General features: G+C 37.4%; 2 protein-coding genes across 4 annotated transcripts in view; one reads left to right on the forward strand and one right to left on the reverse strand.

Annotated features, from left to right (window-relative positions):
* The window catches only part of LOC132706538 (uncharacterized), a 45023-nt gene extending 24175 nt beyond the window's left edge, over positions 1–20848 (forward strand). Inside the window, exon 2 of the mRNA XM_060677915.1 lies at positions 17891–20848. Coding sequence (XP_060533898.1) covers positions 17893–20394 — 2502 coding nt within the window. The 5' untranslated portion in view covers positions 17891–17892 and the 3' untranslated portion in view covers positions 20395–20848. The remainder of the gene's footprint in view (positions 1–17890) is intronic.
* LOC132706539 (GAS2-like protein pickled eggs) overlaps positions 1–21574 on the reverse strand; it is a 98028-nt gene that overhangs the window by 67815 nt on the left and 8639 nt on the right. The window lies entirely within an intron of this gene.

The following is a 21574-nucleotide window of genomic DNA, read 5'->3' on the forward strand; positions in this document are numbered from 1 at the left end:
AACGAAAATATTAAAAACGCAAAAGACAGGAAATTATTAAAAACGCAAAGTGAAAAGGAAATTATTAAAAACGCAAAGGACAGAGGAAATTGCTAAAAACGCAAAAGACAAAGTTAAAATAAAAAAGTTTTCCTATCTGGATTAGATTCGTTTGTTGAACTCCGACTGGAATCCTGGCATATATGCAGGATGTTTATTTATACATAAATTTATACATAAACTCCTCGAATAAAATAGCATTTCATCTAAAAAAATACAAAATAGAGTAATATTAAAATTAGATACTCAAGTGAATTAAAATAAAGTAAAGTAAAGTAGAGTAAAGTAAATATTCGCAAAAAACAATAAAATCAGATTTTAATTTAAAAAAAAAAAACGAAATTTTCAGACAGCACATTAAACCAAATTAGGCATAAGATATATTTCTACTCATTTTTTTTACATATTGCTTATAGGAATTAATTTGTTTCAATAAACTTTGATTTATTTACAATTTTGGTTATATTCTTTATGACAATTCATTTCTGAATACGCCAAGGACACAACCCATTTTCGCTTTTCAAAAAATTATATAAAAAAAAACCCTTCGAGGTAAATTTTTCATTTAATTAAAAAACGGCCGCGCGATTGCCCACGGACCTCACGATACGTCGACCAAATGGTAGAATATGGGTTGCTCGCCTTTTAATCCTTAAATCGCACTACCGATACGCGATACCTGACATTTAACCGACACTTGACGTGACATTAATGCCACGGCTAAGCGTACTATAACGCAATAAAATTTCTTTTTGACGCGCCATTTGTTGTCGGCAATTTATTCAACGCGATACGCGACTTTGATCCGCGCTCCTGGCTATTTTGCTCCATTTCCTTTGCCCCATAAAGCGTACACATTGGGTTTTGGACTTATATTGCAAAATCGAACTGATAGATCTTAAAAAATAGAAGAAATTTGGGTTGGATAACTCAGTTTTGTCTACTTCATTTTAATTATAAAGTAGGACATTGTATACGCTTAGGACAAGCTTAATATCAACGGTGTTAGATACTAGAAGGTATTTACGTAATTTGTGCCCTAACTTCTTAGCCAACGTTATTGAATGTTGTCGTTAAAATTCTGATTTCGTATACGTATACCCTCAGTTCAGACATTTTAGAGGGCTGTCGCGGGGATCGCGGAGTCATGGGCATGCCGAGTGACGTCATGATCCCCGAGATGACCTTCTTTGATAAATTAACCTTTCTCTTTCCATCAAGGGAAGATTGGAGAGAGGGCAGAGTCGGCTCCTGGGATGGACTTGTCTGGTACACGGACGGGTCCGGAATGGGAGATCTGGCCGGAGCTGGAGCGTACTGCGAGACAACGGGATCGAGCTTGTCGGTCCCTCTGGGTCAGTACTGCACTGTGTTTCAGGCGGAAATTTTCGCTTTATTGATGGCGGCCAGAGAGGTGCTTCGGCTCAACTACGGAAGCAGGAGAGTCTTCTTCTGCTCGGATAGTAGGGCTGCACTCATGGCGCTGAAGTCAGTGCGTACGCGCTCCTTGTTGATAAAGGAGTGCAAAGGGGTACTGAGGAGGGTGGCTGAGGAGAGAAAGGTCACGTTGGTCTGGGTCCCGGGTCACACCGGTGTCCGGGGCAATAAGGCAGCGGACGCCTTAACCAGGGAGGGCTCCTCGCATAGGCATATAGGGCCAGAGCCCCGCTTGGGGATCGCCCCGTGTGTGAGGCGGGGAGCTCTCGAAGCCTTGGCGAGAGACCGGGCGGCGGGGGGCTGGAGAGTTGCTCCGGGAATGAGGCAGGCGAGGCTTATGATGGATGGGCCCGCCCTTCCTCGGACCAAGGAGCTGCTTAGACTGACCAGGAGGGAATGTAGAGCACTAACAGGGGCCTACACAGGACATTGCAGGCTTAGGAGGCATCTCTGCTTGCTAGGCATTGGAGACGACCCGGAGTGTAGGTGGTGCATGGAAGGGGAGGAGACCCCGTATCATTTGCGCACCGAGTGCCCTGCCTTGACATGGGCAAGATTAGGAGTCTTCGGAACGGCCCTGATCGATCCGGACTCAGTGCACGGTATTGGGCTAAAGGAGTTGCTGACCTTCTACAGGAGGGGCGGCATTCTGGACGCCCTCTAGAGCGGCCTGGGGGCACAACGGGCCCATCTGGTGGCCTAAGTGCTTGGACGCCCGCGAGGGCGCCCCCCTTTAATACCAATACCAATACCAATACCCTCAGTTCAGTTATTTTAAAATCGACAAGGCAAAAATAACAAATAATATATTATTATTACAATATTACAATTCAATTAAATACAATATCAATTTGACTTACACCTAAGTCTAAAAATTCTGCACGTGTCAAATTTGTATTACATTTGGAATTGGAAAATTAAAAACACAAATTAAATTTAAAAAACATAGTTAATTGCTTTAATTGTTATTATATACATATGAAGCAGATTATAAAATTTTGGCTTCTGATTAACTGATAACGTTTCTGTCAATATGAAGCTCTAGTATTACTTCTTAATTTTAGTTGCCAGTTGCAGTTTTTCATCTTCTTGGTAGTACATTCTTTTTTTAATATTTGGAATGCATAAATTATTGTACTGACAATAAAAAAAAGCAAAAAACCTGAATTACTTATTACTTATTCATTCGATGCAATCGCAGCTCCCTACAAATGATAACCACAGCAATTTCTTTAGGTTAATTTGTGTCAAAAAAGATTAGGTGTAAACTCCTTGCTTGTTTAAAGAATTATTGGGCAATCAAAACTCCAAAATATATATTTGTGTGAAGTAGTGAAAGTGCTTTTACTTAGATTGTGAAAAAAGGCAAAACGTAAATATTTAATTGGTTCGAAAATGAATCCGAATTAACATTAGACTGAAAATTACTATTAATGAAGTCACTTTAAACTTAAGTAGACCATAAATATTTTCAAGTCGACTCTGCAGTTCGAAATTGGAAATAAGGGAGTAATAAGTAATTTAGATAGTGTGCAAATGTTAAGCTACTGAATCTGAAACGAAGTTTATTATTAAAAGACGTAGATATCAGATAACTAATTAAAGCAAATAAAAAATAATAAATAAAATATTTCCAGTTTTGTTTGACGAACAGTATAATCATTTGGGCTATTCTGAACCGCTCTTTGTTCGACTGGGGGCACCACAGGGTACTAGCATTTTGGCACCCTTTTTTGGGATCACCTCTATTCGGGTGATACTCAGATCTATTATTCATTTCCTGTTAGTAAAACTAAAGACCAGACCCAGACATTTGAAGGAAAAAATATTATGCTTATAAAACTGCACGACATACATATTTACACGCAAAAGTTATGTTTGATATTCGATTCTAAGTTGCGTGTTAGCAATCACGCCCCAACAAAACTAAGAACACTGATCTAGAGCAACAGACATTTATATATACGAAAAAAAAAAATACTTTTTCTACTCCCTTATGTAAAATGCCCAATTATACACCGATCTAGCGTGCGGGAGGCGTCACTTTACCACGATCCGAGCCATTTCGGATATTTCCAGGAATTTACCGCACGGATTTGGGAGCGATCGGATGTTTTCGGAGATATTACCGCAGGCCTTGAATTTTGACATTTATCAGCGAAAAGTGAAAAGAACTAACAGTCGTAGAAAAAGTTTCAACATTTTTAATAGGTTTAGACTACATCGCGCTACATTTTACTTTAAAATAGATAAGTACAAATCCCCTGAGTATCTTTTCGGTAAAATTACGTTTCGGTCGGAGGTACACACATTAAATCTAAGACAAAACTACAAATTCGGAGTGCCACGACAACAACGTACGACATTGTGCACATGGTAAACTCAATAAGCTTCTTCGACACAACAGTGTCAATAAAAACATGTAAGCAAATGTACAAAAGATACTACTTGGATCTGAAGATTCAGATGCGTTTTTTGTACCGTACTTCCGTTCATTTGTCCCTTTCCTTCTGAGGCAGATAAAAGGAATCCAATTGCCAGTTTATGCAGTGTGTATCCAAGAGAACCTACCGCGACTGGAACCTATATTTGAAGATTTTGAACACCATTATTCTGGATTAATTTTAAAACGTCGACATTTCGGGTTTGTCAGGTTAATAGATACATCCGATAAAATCGATAAGAATCCTTTATCGCAATCGTTTCAGTGTCGAGTATGTAACTAAATAAATATTTATCAGAATTTCGGTTTTCGCTGCTGCGCCACACATACGCTAATAGGTAAGCGTTAAAAAATCGAATCGACCATCATTTGCATATCTCAAGGCCGCAGATAATTCTTAAGGTCGCGCGAAATTTGCACTCACGACACGGGTCGGAGGGGAGGGGGACACGACTTGCCCCCTCTCAAATAAACTAAACGAAAAAGCGGCGATTATTATATCCAATTTAACCGTAGATTTTTTTTCAATTCGATAGTTACGGCGAAAACAATGACAAACGATATTTCAAAGTCCGTGAATATTGCCGCCGTAACGTTTACAATCTTTTATATCTAACCGCCTACGCCCCTGCCGCGATTTAATATAGTCATTTTCGAACCGATGTGGTAATTATTAATAACGTTGCGCGACCAGAGTCCCGCTGTACGGGGTGTTTTGCAATAGAAAGCCACCGGCGGTATTGTTAATTTTTCTTATTTTTTTCCGTTTAGGGGCTCCTCCCCGCACAATATAAAAAAATCCATAGCGTGGTTTTATCAAAACAAAAAATAAAAATTATATAACAGACTGCGAAAAACCCTTAAAATCACCTTGCTCTGTTTGCTGTAAAGTAGTTGGCAACAACAGAATAACATAACGTTAAATATCCTAACGGGAGTTCAATTTCAAACTTCCCACCTCTAATATCTCTAAATTTGAAATTAAAAAAAATCGACGAAATGCGTAGTGAAAAGATTTACAACAGTATTCAGGCACAGGTTGTTAAATTGTCTTTTTTGGTGTGTAATAGCTAATTAATAAATTAAAATTGTTGAGTCCAGTTCATCGAACTCGTGGCATAACATACTCTTAGAGAAGTTTTTTTCCTGACCATTACTACTTTAGCGAATTTCCTAAAAACAACATTTCAAAAATGGTGGGCGACGGCAGCGCATGCAGGCTGTGTTTAGAAGAGGAGGAGGAAACTCCAATTCATCTCCTAACCAGCTGCGTATCACCAGAGGGCAACCGATTAAGAATACTAGGAGCTGAATTCATTGAGCCCAAGGAATTGTCTCTCTATAAAAGACGTACTGTACTTGTTCTAGGGGAGGCAGTACAGACGTGCTGGCATAGTGAATCGAAAGGTCCGAATGTCCTGGCCATAAAGGACGGGGACGCACCGCACACAGAAAATAATTAAAAAATCACAAGATTTTAATGTCGCTACCTATATCTGTTTTATAGACTATAGTAAAGCTTTTGACAGCGAAAGTCAAAGCCAATGGGAAATTGCCGAATCCTTCCGCGTTGGCAAGTCCGCTTTTGTTTAACCTCTATGGCGAGTGTATAAGTCGTAAAGCCACAGAAGGTTGGGAAGGAGGTATCTCTTTATTTGCCAGCAACGAGCAAGAACTAATGGAACTGTTGCAACGAGTTGAGACGGCTGGTCGCGAGGCAGGACTGACCGTTAACAGATTAAAGACGAAGATAATGATTATTGACCGACCAAGAAAAAACAGGCCAAACATCAAGAAACTAAATGGTATAGATGTCGTTAAACAGTTCGTGTATCTTGGCTCTCTCATAACGAATTGAAGAGGGTGCACGGCTGGAAATAAAAGGCGGTCAACGGTTGCCAAAGAAGCCATGGCTATGTTGACCAGGTTCTGCAAGAGTCGAGACATAGTCCACAAACAAAACCTTGGTATTCATTGGTATCAGTTTTCCTTTATGCATCGGAGTGCTGTACACTCAAGGAAACAGACAAACGCGCTATCGATGCTTTCAAAAATGTGTTGATGTCAAAAGATGCCGCGCATATCATGGACAGAATAAAGAACGAACGAAACGGAGTGGAAAAACTCACTAGCAGACGAAGATCTCCAGTCAGAATGTTTTAGAGCCGCTTAAGACAGGCGGAAATGGAAAGATCTGACAGACCATAGACCATGATGGCACGATACCCGAACAAGAAGAAGGTGCCGAAAAGGATTTGATCGAGCCGGGACAAAGCACCACCGTAGAGATAGAGGACAAAGCACTTTGGCCTCCTCGTACCCCGGAATGAATCATCGTGTGACGCGTCCACTTGGCGAGGGATTTAAATGTTAAACGCTAAAACGATTTCAATTGTACGGGGTCCTTTATATTTAGAACACGGGAAAAATATAGTGCGTGCTGATACGAATCGAATACCGATCAAATGTTCATCCGAATCGAAAAAGAAAAGGAAGACCGCGCAAAGTCTAGTGGGCGTCGAAAACAAATTAAACGGCAAACAAGTGCAGGAGAGCAGCAGCTCTCCGCGCTCTGTCAAGGTGTTCGCCGTAAAAGGCGATGCTTAATCCGCGGCTGTTTGCGTGTCTGCATACTGTTTTTGTTTATGGACTATATATACGTACGACAGCCCGAGGTTGTCCCCAATGATTTGATCCGTTTTTTCATTTTGCAATTCGCACGCCACGCCGAATTCCCGTTTGCAACTGTCCGGTGCACTTTCACGCATAGACTTTCAATAAGTTAGGTCGTAACATTTTCTTTATTTTAATATCAACTTTTTTGAGCGGAGGGCGGAAACTAATTAAAATTTAAAAAAAAATCCCTATTATAGGCAATAAAAGACTATATTTACTGCGTTTCCTGTTAAGTAATGTCGCTTAAACAAAACTTAGATCGGAAACAAATTGCATAGAGACAACTTTCTTTTTGACAATTTATATTCTAATATATTTACACCAGATTTTCGGAAATTTTCAGAAAAATATTTTATCTAGAGACTTACAGAGTTATAAAACGGAGTTATAATAAAAATAAATATTTAAAAAAAAAATAATAACTTCGAAATCTCTTGATCCATCTCAAAGTAACTTGAAACGCTAAGGGGAAGGTTCCTAAATACGTTTTGATATTTAAAAAGTTGGTTATTTGGGGTAAGGTGAGAACCAAAGTTAACGTACCAATGCAGACACCAAAACGTTCCAGATTTTTCCAGGATTCCAACGCGTCATAAACAAACAGGTGTAATTTAAAAAATAGTGCATATAAGATCGTACGTAATCTACGCTTATGGTTGACATAAAAACAACTGGCAGATAGGCGATCGGAGGATTGGAGATGGGAGAAAAAAAATCCCCATAACACAGCAATATAGAAGCTGTTATTAATGTTAGAACTTGGGATTTAAAAGAAATATGAATTAAGTAGAACTATTTCTATTCCACCCAAATGATTAATAACAACGAAATACGACAAATGTGCAGAAAGAATAACTATGCAGCTTCCTTTCAAAGGACACTATGTTTAAAAAATGCCATTATTGACGCAACAGTCTCAACAATCAATCCCTGTGTGATTATAAGTATGGAGAAAAGAAAGAAACGAGAAATGTTAAGAAAAGGAAGGAAAGAGCAACATGTTTTGTGACGATCCAAATAAATGGATGGACATATGTTATATTGTCATTTATTTTATATTTATTTATTGTAAAAGCTGCCCGGCAGGAGAAACACTTTTAGAAAATCTCTTTTTTGTTACGTACGTTATGATAGTTTATCGTGATGATTGGTTGATATTGTCATTTAAATCTCATATAAATAGACTTGCCAATGCAGAGCATCCAGCTGAACTATAGGAAGCCATCCCGATTCTTCAAGCCTGTGGAAAATTCTCTCCCCGTAAAAATTTTACCCACCATCAGATGTTGACCGCTATTGGCAATTGTGCTACTTTAACGGCTTGAGAAGTGCCATAACAGTACATTATGCAACCGCATTTAAATCACGAGTGATTTAAAAGTTTACCAAGTTTACTATACTTTTTCTACGACTGTTAGTTTTTGGGTACATTTTTTGCAAAACAACACGAATACATTCCCCGACATGACCGTCAGAATTGACAAACGTCAAAATTCAAGTCGTGCGGTAATATCTCCGAAACCCGTGCGGCAATATCCCGGAAATGTCCGAAGAAGCTCGGATTCGTGGAAAACGAAACTGACGTGGTAAAGTCACATTTTCCGCACGCTAGGTCGGTGTATAATTAGATCTTTTACAGAAGGGAGAAAAAAAATGGTATTATGCGGTTTACTATGTGGAATAACGAGTAAGATCATTCTTCAGTTTTCATAGCCAAGCTACACTTAGGGTGACATCGCACAACCAGACAATAGAACCATATCATGGAAAATACGTTCTTTAGCCATGCGCCACGAGAATGGATTGTTTACCGACAATGCAATCTCCAGCCTCTGTGCAGCCATCCACGCCGCTTGAGGCGGAAATCGAGATATCACGCGTAAAACATATGTCGACGTCGACCCGTCCGACCTATGGTAATCGCTCGTGTCATTTTAAAGGAAAAGACCAAAGCTGCGAGTGTTATCTGTGGGACACGACTCCGTCTTTCGGTAAGCCGCGTTATTGGAATGTAAATTTTCCACGGTTTCCGAGGAAATTTCGCGAGGTTCAACAACCACGAAGTCGTTCGGGATCTGCTTTCAAACTTTCTAGAAGTGAGGAAAACGCTATCTTCTGCGTTTTCTGAGTCAAACGTCAGACCTAAACATACCTAGACCTATAAATCATGAGTTTTCTTGTGTTAATGTACATTTTACGAACTACAATATATTTGCCATTACAAGTGTGTATGTTTTTTTAATTGATTAGTATGACGAAATCGTAGGTTTAACAGATTGGACTTTTTCAGAGATTTTTAGATACGGCGTTTATAATCAGATTAACGCTTGTAAAACCAGTAATCTCTGAGGATATTAATGCATATCTTAAGGCACACTGTCTCGTTATTTGGGCGGAATTCGATTCTCGTCCCGAAATGCGCAATTGATTTTTATTAACAATTTCGTAATAACAATTTTAGGTAATCCGTGAGTCATCAAGGTTACTTTCGCGCTTTGGCCAACCTTTGGTGTTTAAGACGCGAACAGCTGACGCACCAGGGGCGTAGGAAATTTTCTTTATAACTCGACCGGGGCAATTAAAAAATACTAATTCAGATAGAAACCATAAAAAACAAAGCCACAGCTTCTGTGGCACCGATTAAAACTAATCAAAACACAAGACAACGGCAAACAAAAATCAATGTCGCAACATTTGCACATAGGAGCGGAATTCTCTGCTTGTAATTCCAACGATGGCGGAGGCACGCGCGCCTATGGACCCGAAATCTTATGAACAATTAATTACGGAGCAAATAAACGCGTTTATTGAAGCAAATTGGTTGGGTTTACTATCGGTTAAGTGGCCCCTCGGCCAAACAGTTGCCCATTCTTTAATTTTGATTTACGCGGTTCGAAATAGCAGTGTGAATCACTCCTTTGCATTTCGCTTTATCCGACCGCGCTGACAGTTGGGGCGTCAGAGCCAATATAAAACATCCACGGTGACCAAAATTTGCTGGATATTTTTCCTCGAAAGAAAATAATTGAAAAATTATCTACAAGGCGGTAATAATAATAATACCAAGGTATAAAAGTAACAACTAAAATTAATATTGCTCTAGCAGGTCTGATAATTAGCTATTAGCATAAAACAAATTCCAAGGAGGTGCTTAAAGAAACAAGATTGATTGATAATTGGTTTTGACTGATAATGGGATATTTTGGTTCACTACGTTAAAGTAAGTTTCCAATTTAAGAAAATTTAAAACATCGTATTTGCGATTTAGATTACTTGTCAAAGTCTAGAGACTTCTAGCCATACGTTTTTCTAAAAGTTGTCTCAGCACAGATGTATTATCCGTACAGTTTTTGATTCTACAGTTTCGCAGTCACAATTAGTTACTTATAAATAAAATAAAAAAATAAAAACAATTTTTAGAAGTCACCAAGGAGGTTTTAGGGTTGTTTATTTTCGTCCCTGCTATAAAATTAAAAACGTGACAAACAATTTTGGAAATAGTCACAAAACTGTCAAATAAAACCAATAAATATTTCTTTTTGTGTATTGCAAAGGCGTAATCGAATCCTAACAATTCGCTGGAAAAAATACCGGTAAGGAACACTATTGATATTCAAAAATTTCCAATTTTAAATTGCCAAAACCCACGACCTTTGTGGCCCATCCCACATCGAAATTCATCAATTAAAAAATTCGCGACTTCTTCATACGTTGAGTAATCGCTAAAAAATACACGTCGTGTCGTTCACATGGCGAAACGCTTTTTTAAATTCAGGAGAGGGCACGGCCGTATTTTTTCCAAACTGTCACACACATCTTCCAATGATATTTGCGTACGTGTGCAGGATCCGCGAATATTCGGCGGCTCTCTCACGAGACTACTTTATAAACTAATTTTCTACAGTTAAAAATTGAAAACTATTCGGCTAGTTGTTTTCTCTAACCGAAAAAAATGTTTTTGAATCGAAACGGAAATCGGAATATTTATACAAAATTCCTCGACTATAACTTAATAAAAGTTCGTCTCAATGCAGAACGACAACGTAAACTATGGGCAAGTGACTTTGTAATAAAAAGTTGAATTATTTATTTATTAGTAGTCCTTTCTTTATTACAAAAATTTCTTCGGAAGCTGGCAAATATGTCGGCAAACTTGGCCCAAAAATGCAAATAGGTCCCTCCCAACTAATTGATAGTCGTGAGATAAGATTTAATGCAATCAATAAACTATCACACTCCTCTAATGGCATTAATATTACATGACTTTTTTTCCTTAGCAATGGCGATAACCCATCGCCCTGTAAGTACGCCCATTGAATCGAAAATACCGACCATCAACATACCGGGTGAGCAAATGCTATGGAAAGCTCTTTGCCACATATTAATGAAAATTTTAATCATTTAAAAACAATAGTTCAGATTCTAATTGCTAAATTTAGAAAAACACAATTTTGACGACAATTTCGATATTTTACGCACTGTTTCAAAAAGTAGAAAATTAAATTTACTAGAAGCTATGGAGATTAATAAGATGAGAGGTTCAAATATATTACTTAATGACCAACTGGATTTGAATGGATCCCCCTTGTTAAATCTCAATTTAATACCTCACATTAAGTAATTCCTACCTGTTTTGTATTTATAAACATCGCTACCGTTTGATATTCGCATTTAATAAAGGCACGGTGTTGCCGAAACAGCTGTCATTTAAATATATTTTTGTGAAAATCCGAACAACGTTTTTGTTCCGTTTTAACTATTGGGTTGTTCGGAAAGTCATTTCGTTTTTTTTGGGGAACATGAAAGACAGTTTTCGCATAATGAATAAATATTTTATTAAATTATATATTGGCCATTCTGGTCCAACACCTTTTGCCATCTTTCTGGCAGTAACATAATTCCCCTCTCATAAAAGTTTTGGTCCTTGCTGGCAAAAAACTGGTTCAGGTGGTTTTTGACATCTTCATTTGAGGTAAAGGTTTTGCCATCCAAAAAATTTTGCAGGGACCGGAACAAATAGTAGTCGGAAGGCGCCAGATCTGGAGAATATGGTGGATGTTGCAGTACGTCCCATTCAAGCTGTAAAAGATTTTGGCGAGTGGCCAAACTTATGTGAGGTCTCGCATTATCCTGGTGGAACACTACACCCTTCCTGTTGATTAATTCCGGCCTCTTCTCTTTAAGTGAATCATTCAATTTGTCCAGTTGATGACAATAGACTTCTGAATTAATCGTTGTATTGTCCGGCAAAAGCTCAAAAAAAACGATTCCTTTGACATCCCACCAAACGGAGAGCATCACCTTTTTTTGGTGAATGTTGGCTTTTGACACGCTTTGAGCCGGTTCATCTTTTCCGCTCCATGACCTCTTGCGTTTAACATTGTTGTATACAACCCATTTTTCGTCCCCAGTAATAATCCGCTTCAAAAATGGATCATTTTCTTGACGTTTGAGGAGCGAATCACACACGTCAACCCGACGACACAAATTTCGCTCCGTAAGGACATGGGGCACCCACACATCGAGCTTCGAGGTTAAGCCCATGCCTTTCAAATGGCCATAAACAGTCGAATTCGACAAATTTAATCTCTCACCGATCTCTCGTGTGGTTATTCGCCGATTTGCATCAACTAATGCCTTTATCTCATCCTTGTCAGCTGCGATCGGCCTTCCAGACCGTGGTGCATCTTCGACATCAAAATTGCCGGATCGAAATTTTGCAAACCAGTTCTGGCACTGGCGTACTGTTAACACGCCTTCTCCATACACATCCGTCAATTTTTTTCTCGCTTGGACAGCATTTTTACCTTTTCTGAAGTAAAAAAGTAAAACATGACGAAAATGTTGCTTATTGCTCTCCATATTTAAAAGGGCACCAACCAAAAACTACTGCGTAGAATTAATAGAACTTTTTCACACACAAGCCTTGCAATATCAGCTCTCGAGACATATAATGGTTATGCGGCTTAAGTGTGAAGTTGGTTTCGAAAAAACGTAATTAAGTCCTCTGACGGGAAAAAACGAAATGACTTTCCGAACAACCTTATAAAATTGTGGTTCTTCTTTACGGGCTTCCGTGCCATCATAATGAAGCAGCATAGTCCGGTTTGGTAATTATTTGACTTCTGGAGTGATCTGACTCCTTTTGACTGTTGCCAAAGGCGGATGATCGCTTCTCCTACTTTTATTCTTCGCGACAACAACGGCCCGACGTGAAAGTAACGAAAATCTGATCGATTACGTGATGGACATTTTGCTCTCTAAGAAATTGATATTTATTCGGAAAATCTAACAGACCGTCGAGATTTTAATTGCCCTCTAATTACTTAACGATCAGAATTTGAATATTGATTAGTTCGGCGATTTTTTACGATCCTAGAGTAAACATAACGCTACTCAAAACGTGTTTAATTACCGAAGGAAAGAAAGAGAGGGGCTTGGGCCTCAATTTTCGCTACAAAATTTGAAAATATGGCCTTGTGTCGCACATATAAGGTAATTTTTTCACACCTCGCTCCATTTTCGAGAAAACGCAAGGCCAAATTTTATTGCAAATGAAACTGTTTATTTTAAAACCACTAAAATTCCTAATTACATTTTCACAGACTTTAAAGGCGATTTTTTTTTAAATAAACCGAAGGCTTTTTAATAATAACCTTGTTGATAAAAATTCTATTAGCTTCTTAACAAATGCATTTTAATTGGCACAAATACGTTCAAATTTACCGAAAACGTTTAAGAAAACTACCGATCATCAAGGAACATTGTAGAGTTAATTTTCTAATCTCCGTGTGCAACATTTTACGAAGTCGAGGCCCGAAAACAGGTCCTTGCGGAACTTCGCCCGTCCATACAATAACTTGCATTCGCTGCAGATTATCCTGGCTCCGCATCGCGAAACTTTGGACTAAAAATTTCGCGACACAGAACGCGGACTAATATTAGTTCCACCGGAATCGACGAAAAAGGAATCCCTCCGGTGCTGAAGCGCGTCCGCGTTGAGTCACAACGATCTGTTATGGTACGCGATCGCATTTAATGCCTAACTGTTTCTGCCTAGACGCAGAATATGTATTCAAACACACACACGCAAAGATTGTGTTGTTGTAAAACTCTTTGTTTTTTGCAAAAGAAACAAAAAAATCTCGCGTGTCTCTAGTCCATTTGGTACGAGCAACGATTACTTCTGCTGGTGTCTACAGGGTGGCGTTTTCGACGCCCACTTAAATAATCACGTGTCATTTTTCTATTGTTTTTCTATCAGTCAGACTCTTCCGGCTGGAAGAATTTTTATTGTTTTTTTTTTCATCTTTTATTAACTTAGTTTTTTATTATTATTATTTGATATTGTTTTGTACTTCTTTTTCCAAAATTCGGTTTTCGTTTGTTATATGCGGAACTACTTAGAATTTTTTCACTTTCATTTGTAGTCAAATCAAACTCATGATTAATATTAATTAATTAGAGGTCATTTTATGACGTCAGTTTCGTTACCTATGGCTGCGAGAAACTTCGGACTAGGCTGTAAATGTATTAGTATTGTTTTGCAAAATTGTGTCGAAAAGTATAATATGCAACGGCGTGCGTTTTAAAGCCCGCTTGTACCTTAATAAGCCATTTTTTGAAATAATTTCCTCTAGCAAAAGTGTCGTAGGATTAGGATTTAATCGCATCGATTAATTTTGAGTCTTATTTACGCGCGAGGTATTTAAACTAAATTATTCATACAAAACGATCGGCGATTTACATGAACATTTTTATTGTGATTGACCGGATCGATTTTAATATTCAAACGCATTCGGGTCTATCGAAAACGTTGATTACCCTCTTAATAACGAACGATACGTTTTTCGGACGTGGGCGAAATGGAATTCATTCGTTAATTGCCTTGCCGTTCCGGAGCACTTTTTTTTATTATTTACTGCGCAAGAGTGACTATTTTAATTTTCGATAATATCGTTGCTTCCTAAAGTCCCCGCTTCGTTTTCAAAGCAAGATATTTTTGATAATAATGTGACGATTGAGCGAAATGGGATGAGCCCGGCTCTGATTGAACGCTCTCTACATTCCAAGAACTCGGACGTCGTTTCTCTGGAACAAAACTCGAATTTTTGACCCCTATCCTAAACACACGCTGCGTTCTATAAACGCGGAGCGCCGAGCTCAATAGTCAGTCAGTCGAAAAGAAAAGCCAGAACGCGCAATCTTCTGCTTTAATTTCGCCGTGGCGTTTGGAGAACCCGAACAATGCTTATCAAATTAAAAACGTTACGATAATCTTTCGTACCACACCATCCTCCATTTTATATTCGTTATACTATTATAATAAAAAAAACAAGACATCCTTGCTATCGCCGAAAAACTATGCGCAAAATTAAATAAGTGCGCGTTTACACTACTATGAAGCTAACGAGTTTTTTGAAAAAGGGTCCCAAAAAGCCCTTCCATCCACTTATTCAAACGAGAAATTTGCCGTCACCGTTCCCGAAAATCAAGAGGTAGGATCTATTTCGGGCCATAGCAGCAAATCAAGAGTCACCTATACTGCTGCCTTAAAGGATCTTTTGGCATCAGCAATTTGCAACATTATGGAGTAGGATAGTTGCTGTCATCAAATTAATGAACGTTTTTTTTTTCACATATAAATAATGTGTTAGAGAAATGGCTCAAAAACTCAAGAGGGAGTAGAAGCTGCAATATATAAACCCAACAAGGTAACAACAGTGTTCTAAGCAGAGATTACCGCACTAGAATACTGTGTAAGAGATATAAAAATGAAAAAGTAACAGCACGAAGGCCACAAAGGTGACGAAAACGCAGACGAAGTAGTCAGCGAACATTCGTCAAGACGCATCATTTGACCAGAACACTTTTGTGGGGTGGCTAAGCCCATTGCAGAATCAGTCATGAAGAAATTCATGAAAAGGGAATCTCAACAAGCTACAAAAGAAAGATCATAAGAATAATGGTAAAGATAATGATGAGTCACTTAGGAGGCATCTAAGGCGAATAACAACAAGTGACAACGGTCAGACCAAGCTGTGGAGTCTAATCATGGATAAAGTTCTACAGCTATCTCATAACTGTCCCAAATCTAGAACATTGAATCTTTGTCATTTAACTTGTCTTTCCCGTACGCTTCTAGAAGAAAGAACGATTCCAAGTCTTGAGGAACATATAGGAAATATACTATTTCCGGCGAATGGAGTAAAAAAATCTTTAGCATCACACCACATTGTATAATAGTTAATTTATTACCGTCAAGGTGTTACGAAGAGGCAAGGTCGTCGAGCCTAATCGACGACGACCGGCCGTTTGGCCGTTTGCGGTGAAAGTGACCGAGGATATAGACACAGAAGATACACCTATAGCGGTAATTAACAATAGAGCGAACCCTGCAGCGGCGAAAATTCCTGCGACGACGGGCGCGGGTCGAATAATATTCGTCCCCATTCGTCTTCGCCCCGCGTTCGCGACGACGACCTCGACCCAGTCGAGAACCACAAGGAACCACTTAACCTTATTCCGCGAGGACCGATTTTGGCAACGGACGGAATAATAACACATTTTTGCAAATGTTAGATCTCTAGTGGTATAAAGCGTACGGCCTTGTAACACATTTTTGCATTAGCAATTTTGTTTATTAGAACACCCGCGTACGAAGACTAAACGAGAGATAAAAAAAGATTCTAATTTATTTATTCTTCACACAAGGACACAGTCATCCACAACAGCTCAAATCGCCCTTGTACACACAAAATGGCTGCATTTCATCCTGTTATACATACAGACTTCTTAATACGCCACTCTCAAAAGATAATTACAACAAAGAACTCGATATCATTAAACAAATTGCACTGAACAACGGCTACAATCCGTCCATTATCGATGAAATTATAAATAAAAAACAAATTCAGACAACAGTAAACTCTATTTATCCAAACACAACACCAACAATTTAAAACAACATAGGAGAACCCAGTGAAAAAGTTTCAAAACATTTGTCAAAATGTGGTTTAAGAATAGCTTTCAGAACTAACAACACAATGAGAAAATATTTAAAAAACAATAAATTGAAATGTCCAAAATCTCAAAAATCAGGTTAAAATGCGGATCTTGTCCTAAACTTTATATTGGACAAACGGGTAGATCCTTCAGGAAACGCATTGACCAACATAAAAGAGCGTTTAAAAACAATAGTCTAGATTCTAATTATGCTACACACTTAAACACAGAAAAACACATTTTTGACGGCAATTTTGATATTTTACATACAGCCACAAAAAGTAGAAAATTAAATTTATCGGAAGCAATGGAGATTAACAAAATGAGACATGCAAATGTATTGCTTAACGATCAATTAGATTTAAATACCTCTCCTTTAGTGAACTTAAATTCTCGCAACAACATTAATTAAGGTTTTATGGTCATTTTTCGGTATATATATTAGCAGGTAGTTTGTAAATAAATATTACATTTGATAAAGACACGGTGTTGTCCAAACAATTGTCATATGAAACCATATAATTTCGTAAAAATCTGAACTTTTAGTTCTTATTTATTTATTTTTTAATTTCATTATACGATTCGTTATTACCATTTAATTTGTAACTCAATTATTGCTACGACTGTTTGTACCCTACCGGCAATACATATCTTTTAGACTCTTCCAGACCAAACCTTCACCTATTCCACTAACAATGAGGAATTTTAATAAACTGAACGGCAGATGAAGTGGAACATACAAGAAGTTGCTTAATTTTGGTTAGTGGTACCAAACGTTATCGTTGTTCTATGGGTCACTGGCGTAGGGTTTTATTTTTTTAAATACACAGGTTATGAATGTAAAGCACTGAAAAAATCCCGCCTTTTCGCAAAAAGTTTGAAAAATATAAAATGTTCTCTAAAGTTTTTTATGACGTTGAGTGCATCGCTAGTTTGTACATTGAAATTCCGTTCTATGGCATAGAAACTACACACTAAGTAAATAAAAAAAATATAAATTTATATATATATATATATATAGTTAATTGGGGTATCGGTCCTGATGAGGGCTCAAATAAAAGGCTTTTGTGCTACACCAAGCTTTCGAAAATGTTTATTTTCTTCTTCAGGGGCTACAATATGAAAGCGGCTCTTAGTTATTTAATACTAAAGTCTTCTAGTTAAAGTACTTACTGCTACAGTGCCATTATAGGCCAACACCAAACTCATCCGGATAACAGAAAGAATCAAATACGACCGTTAATTATTATAACCAATGTTGTTGAGCACAAAATGTTGTGTATTTTACAGGAATGGGGTTTTTCCAATCAATAAAAGCTCGATATGGAAACGAAGCAGTTTCACTACTCAAACAATGGGCCAGGCTCGGCAGCAAACTATCATCGTTTGGAAACAGGAAGATATTCTTACTCAAATGCAGACAGACAGGGATCATACCGAGACACATTACAGACGGGACCAGAAATTTGGGCATGCTTTTGGATTTGACCGATGGACATATGGGGGACCGCATTCGGGATTTCAATACCAGGTTGAATAACAAATTAATTAATTTAGAAATATCACTCACTATTTCAACTATCAATCGTATAGAAAAATCACTGAAACAAGTAAGAGAGAAAGTTTTGACATTGATTCCGGGGGATGTTGTTGACGAATTTGGTAAAAGACAACAAGGGTCATGTGATAAAAAATTCAAAACCATCAAAAAAAAGAACATAAACAAATTTCAAAACTTGAAGTCGCAACAGCATCACTTAACAATCAAAACACAAGATAATTGGGTTAAGAATATTTCAGAGGTTGAGGTCCCGGATGATGTCTTGAGGTTTCTCTCTTTAGGTTCGAAATTTTCCGTGCCACCAAGATGCAATGAAATCTCAGTCAAACGTTTAATTGCTGATGTAGAAACTATAATTAAAGTTGTACCAGAGAACGCAAAAAATACTGTAAGAGCTAAGTTTACTAATGTATTGACTAATTTTTTAAAACAACCGGCAAAGCGTAGCTATATAGACATTTTGTTAAAAAAGACAAAAAAATTTTTTAAGGATCACGCTGAGTTGGTCGTTTCTAGGGCCGATAAAGGGAATGTGACAGTTATTATGTCTAAAGATACATACATTCAAAAATCAAACGAAATTCTGATGGATCGGACCTATTACGAGCGTCTCAGATGTGATCCTACATCTACTTACCAACAAAAAGCTAACAAACTTGTCAAATCATTAAAAGATCAAAAACAATTAACAAATGAGGTAGCCAAAACTTTAAATATATATAATCAAACTTGTCCTAAATTTTATGGCTTACCCAAAATACATAAACCCCAATTGTCCTTAAGACCGATAATTTCATCAATTAATGCTCCGAACAGTAAACTGGCTTCATTGTTGACTCAGGTTTTAACCAAAGCATATAATAAGAATAATGATTATTTCACAGGTGATTCATTTGAGTTTTCTTCATTTATCAATGACAAACAATTACCTAATAAGTATGTTCTTGTGAGCTTGGATGTCGTCTCTTTATTTAGTAATATTCCATATAATTTGGTAGAAAAAAGTATAAAAAAACATTGGAACAGAATTAGAAACCACACTGATTTGTCACAAATTAGTTTCCTAAAGATACTTCAGTTTGTATTTGATACAACGTATTTTAGATTTAACAATGAATTTTACAAACAAAAATTAGGTACACCGATGGGTGCCATCATTTCTCCAATATTAGCTCAATACGTTATGGATGACCTACTTGAGGTGTGCGTAGATAAGCTGTCGTTTCAGTTACCATTTCTGAAAAAATATGTGGATGATATAATTACTTCCATACCTGAAAGTTGCGTGAGGGAAACTCTCACAGTGTTTAACAGCTATGATGCACACATACAATTTACAGTAGAGGAGGAAATTGATAAAAGCGTACCATTTCTGGACACTAAAGTGATCCGGAACAACGATAACAAAATTATATTAGATTGGTACATAAAACCGACCAGTTCGGGGAGATATATGAATTTCCACTCTTACCATACAACGAAAACAAAAATAAATTTGGTCATAGCATTAAAGACACGAATAGAGAGGATTTCTCACCCATCACTAAGACAAAAAAATCTTAATAAGCTTTACGACATGCTGATTAACAACTCATACCCAAGTAGGTTAACTAAAAAATTGTTATATAGCACGACCCCACTGAGAGCTCCAAACCCGCGGAACACGGTCGTCCACTCAGATAGCCCAGAAATGGACGATCTGAGATGTTTTTATTTTTCATTGCCATACATTAAAGAATTAACGACCACACTCACAAAAATTCTGAGAGCACAAACAAATATTAAGATAGCATATAAACAAACAAAAACATTGGGGAGTGTCTTTAGCAAACTAAAAGATAAGGATGAGGTACAAAAGAATTCAGAAGTAATTTATAGCATCCCCTGTAATCAGTGTGATCAGGTATACATAGGACAGACATCGCGAGTACTTAAGGATAGAATTACGTCACACAAGAGTGATTGCAGACTCAATAAGAACACCTGTTCATTAGCAACACACTCTAACCAAATGGATCACGATGTTAACTTTGTTGAAACAAAAATTCTCCATAAAGAAAGCAACTACAACAAAAGAGCAATTTTGGAAATGGTGGAGATCTTCTTGGAACCGAAATCGGTCAATAAAAGATCTGACATTGATGGCCTCAGTGTGGTCTACTCTAATGTCTTAACTTTACAACCAACCGTCAATCGAATTGCGTTTGCTGATAATAGTGTCGTCACAATGTAATTATAATTTAGAAAAATAGTCCCAAGCCTCTATACATTAGGTGCCTTGTAAACAAAAAGGAGGTAACAAAAGGAAAAAAAAGAAGGGAAAAAAACTGGACGGCTGGCGGTAGTCATATTAATAAAACCTTTCCATCATTTGCGTTTTGCGTTTGAAGTAAAATTCGTTTAAATAAAATGTAACAACAATTTCGTCTAGATGGCTGCCCTCGGTTATAATAATTAACGGTCGTATTTGATTCTTTCTGTTATCCGGATGAGTTTGGTGTTGGCCTATAATGGCACTGTAGCAGTAAGTACTTTAACTAGAAGACTTTAGTATTAAATAACTAAGAGCCGCTTTCATATTGTAGCCCCTGAAGAAGAAAATAAACATTTTCGAAAGCTTGGTGTAGCACAAAAGCCTTTTATTTGAGCCCTCATCAGGACCGATACCCCAATTAACTAAAATTTGTTGTTCAACTAGCCGGTCACGACTACCGTTTTGTGTATATATATATATATATATATATATATATATATATATATATATATATATATATATATATATATATATATATATTACCATTTTTTTACCAAGTATTATGATTATTATGTATTAAGTATTACGTAATTCCTAAGATGGCTTATTTCGATAGCAACCCAATGTCTCAAACAAACGGCAAATATGTTTCGAGGTAACTTAGGACTCCCCATCATTTCCAAATTCCTCGTCAAAATATGGAAAAAATCGCAAGAGATTGAAATATGTATATCCGACACACTTGACAAGTGCCAGTTCATCCGCCACTCAATTTATTTTAAAAATATGTTTTCTCTAATAATTAACCTTGTTCAGTTGTGACTAAAATGAAAGAGGGAAAAAAAGTTATATCTTATTAACGCCCTCGTCCACTAAATCCAAGTGCAATCATCCGCTGATGTCATAGATCACAGTATAATTATATTATGTGTATTTTTGTCATTTGACGATGATATTTTCTCAGAAACGAACCGTTGGAATTAAACCAACAAATTCAACACGAATTTGCATTTTTTTTCTGGGGCATATACGGATTTCTTTAGCTGAGAAACATTTTTATCGATTGTATTATTGACGGCGTCGAGATGGACCGTGAAACTTTGCATTGTTCCAATAGACGTTTATATACGCGTAAGGACATCGTTCGGCATTACGGAAT

The sequence above is a fragment of the Cylas formicarius genome, unplaced genomic scaffold (genome assembly GCF_029955315.1).
Source record: "Cylas formicarius isolate icCylForm1 unplaced genomic scaffold, icCylForm1.1 PGA_scaffold_8__14_contigs__length_24414737, whole genome shotgun sequence".
Lineage (NCBI taxonomy): Eukaryota > Metazoa > Arthropoda > Insecta > Coleoptera > Brentidae > Cylas > Cylas formicarius.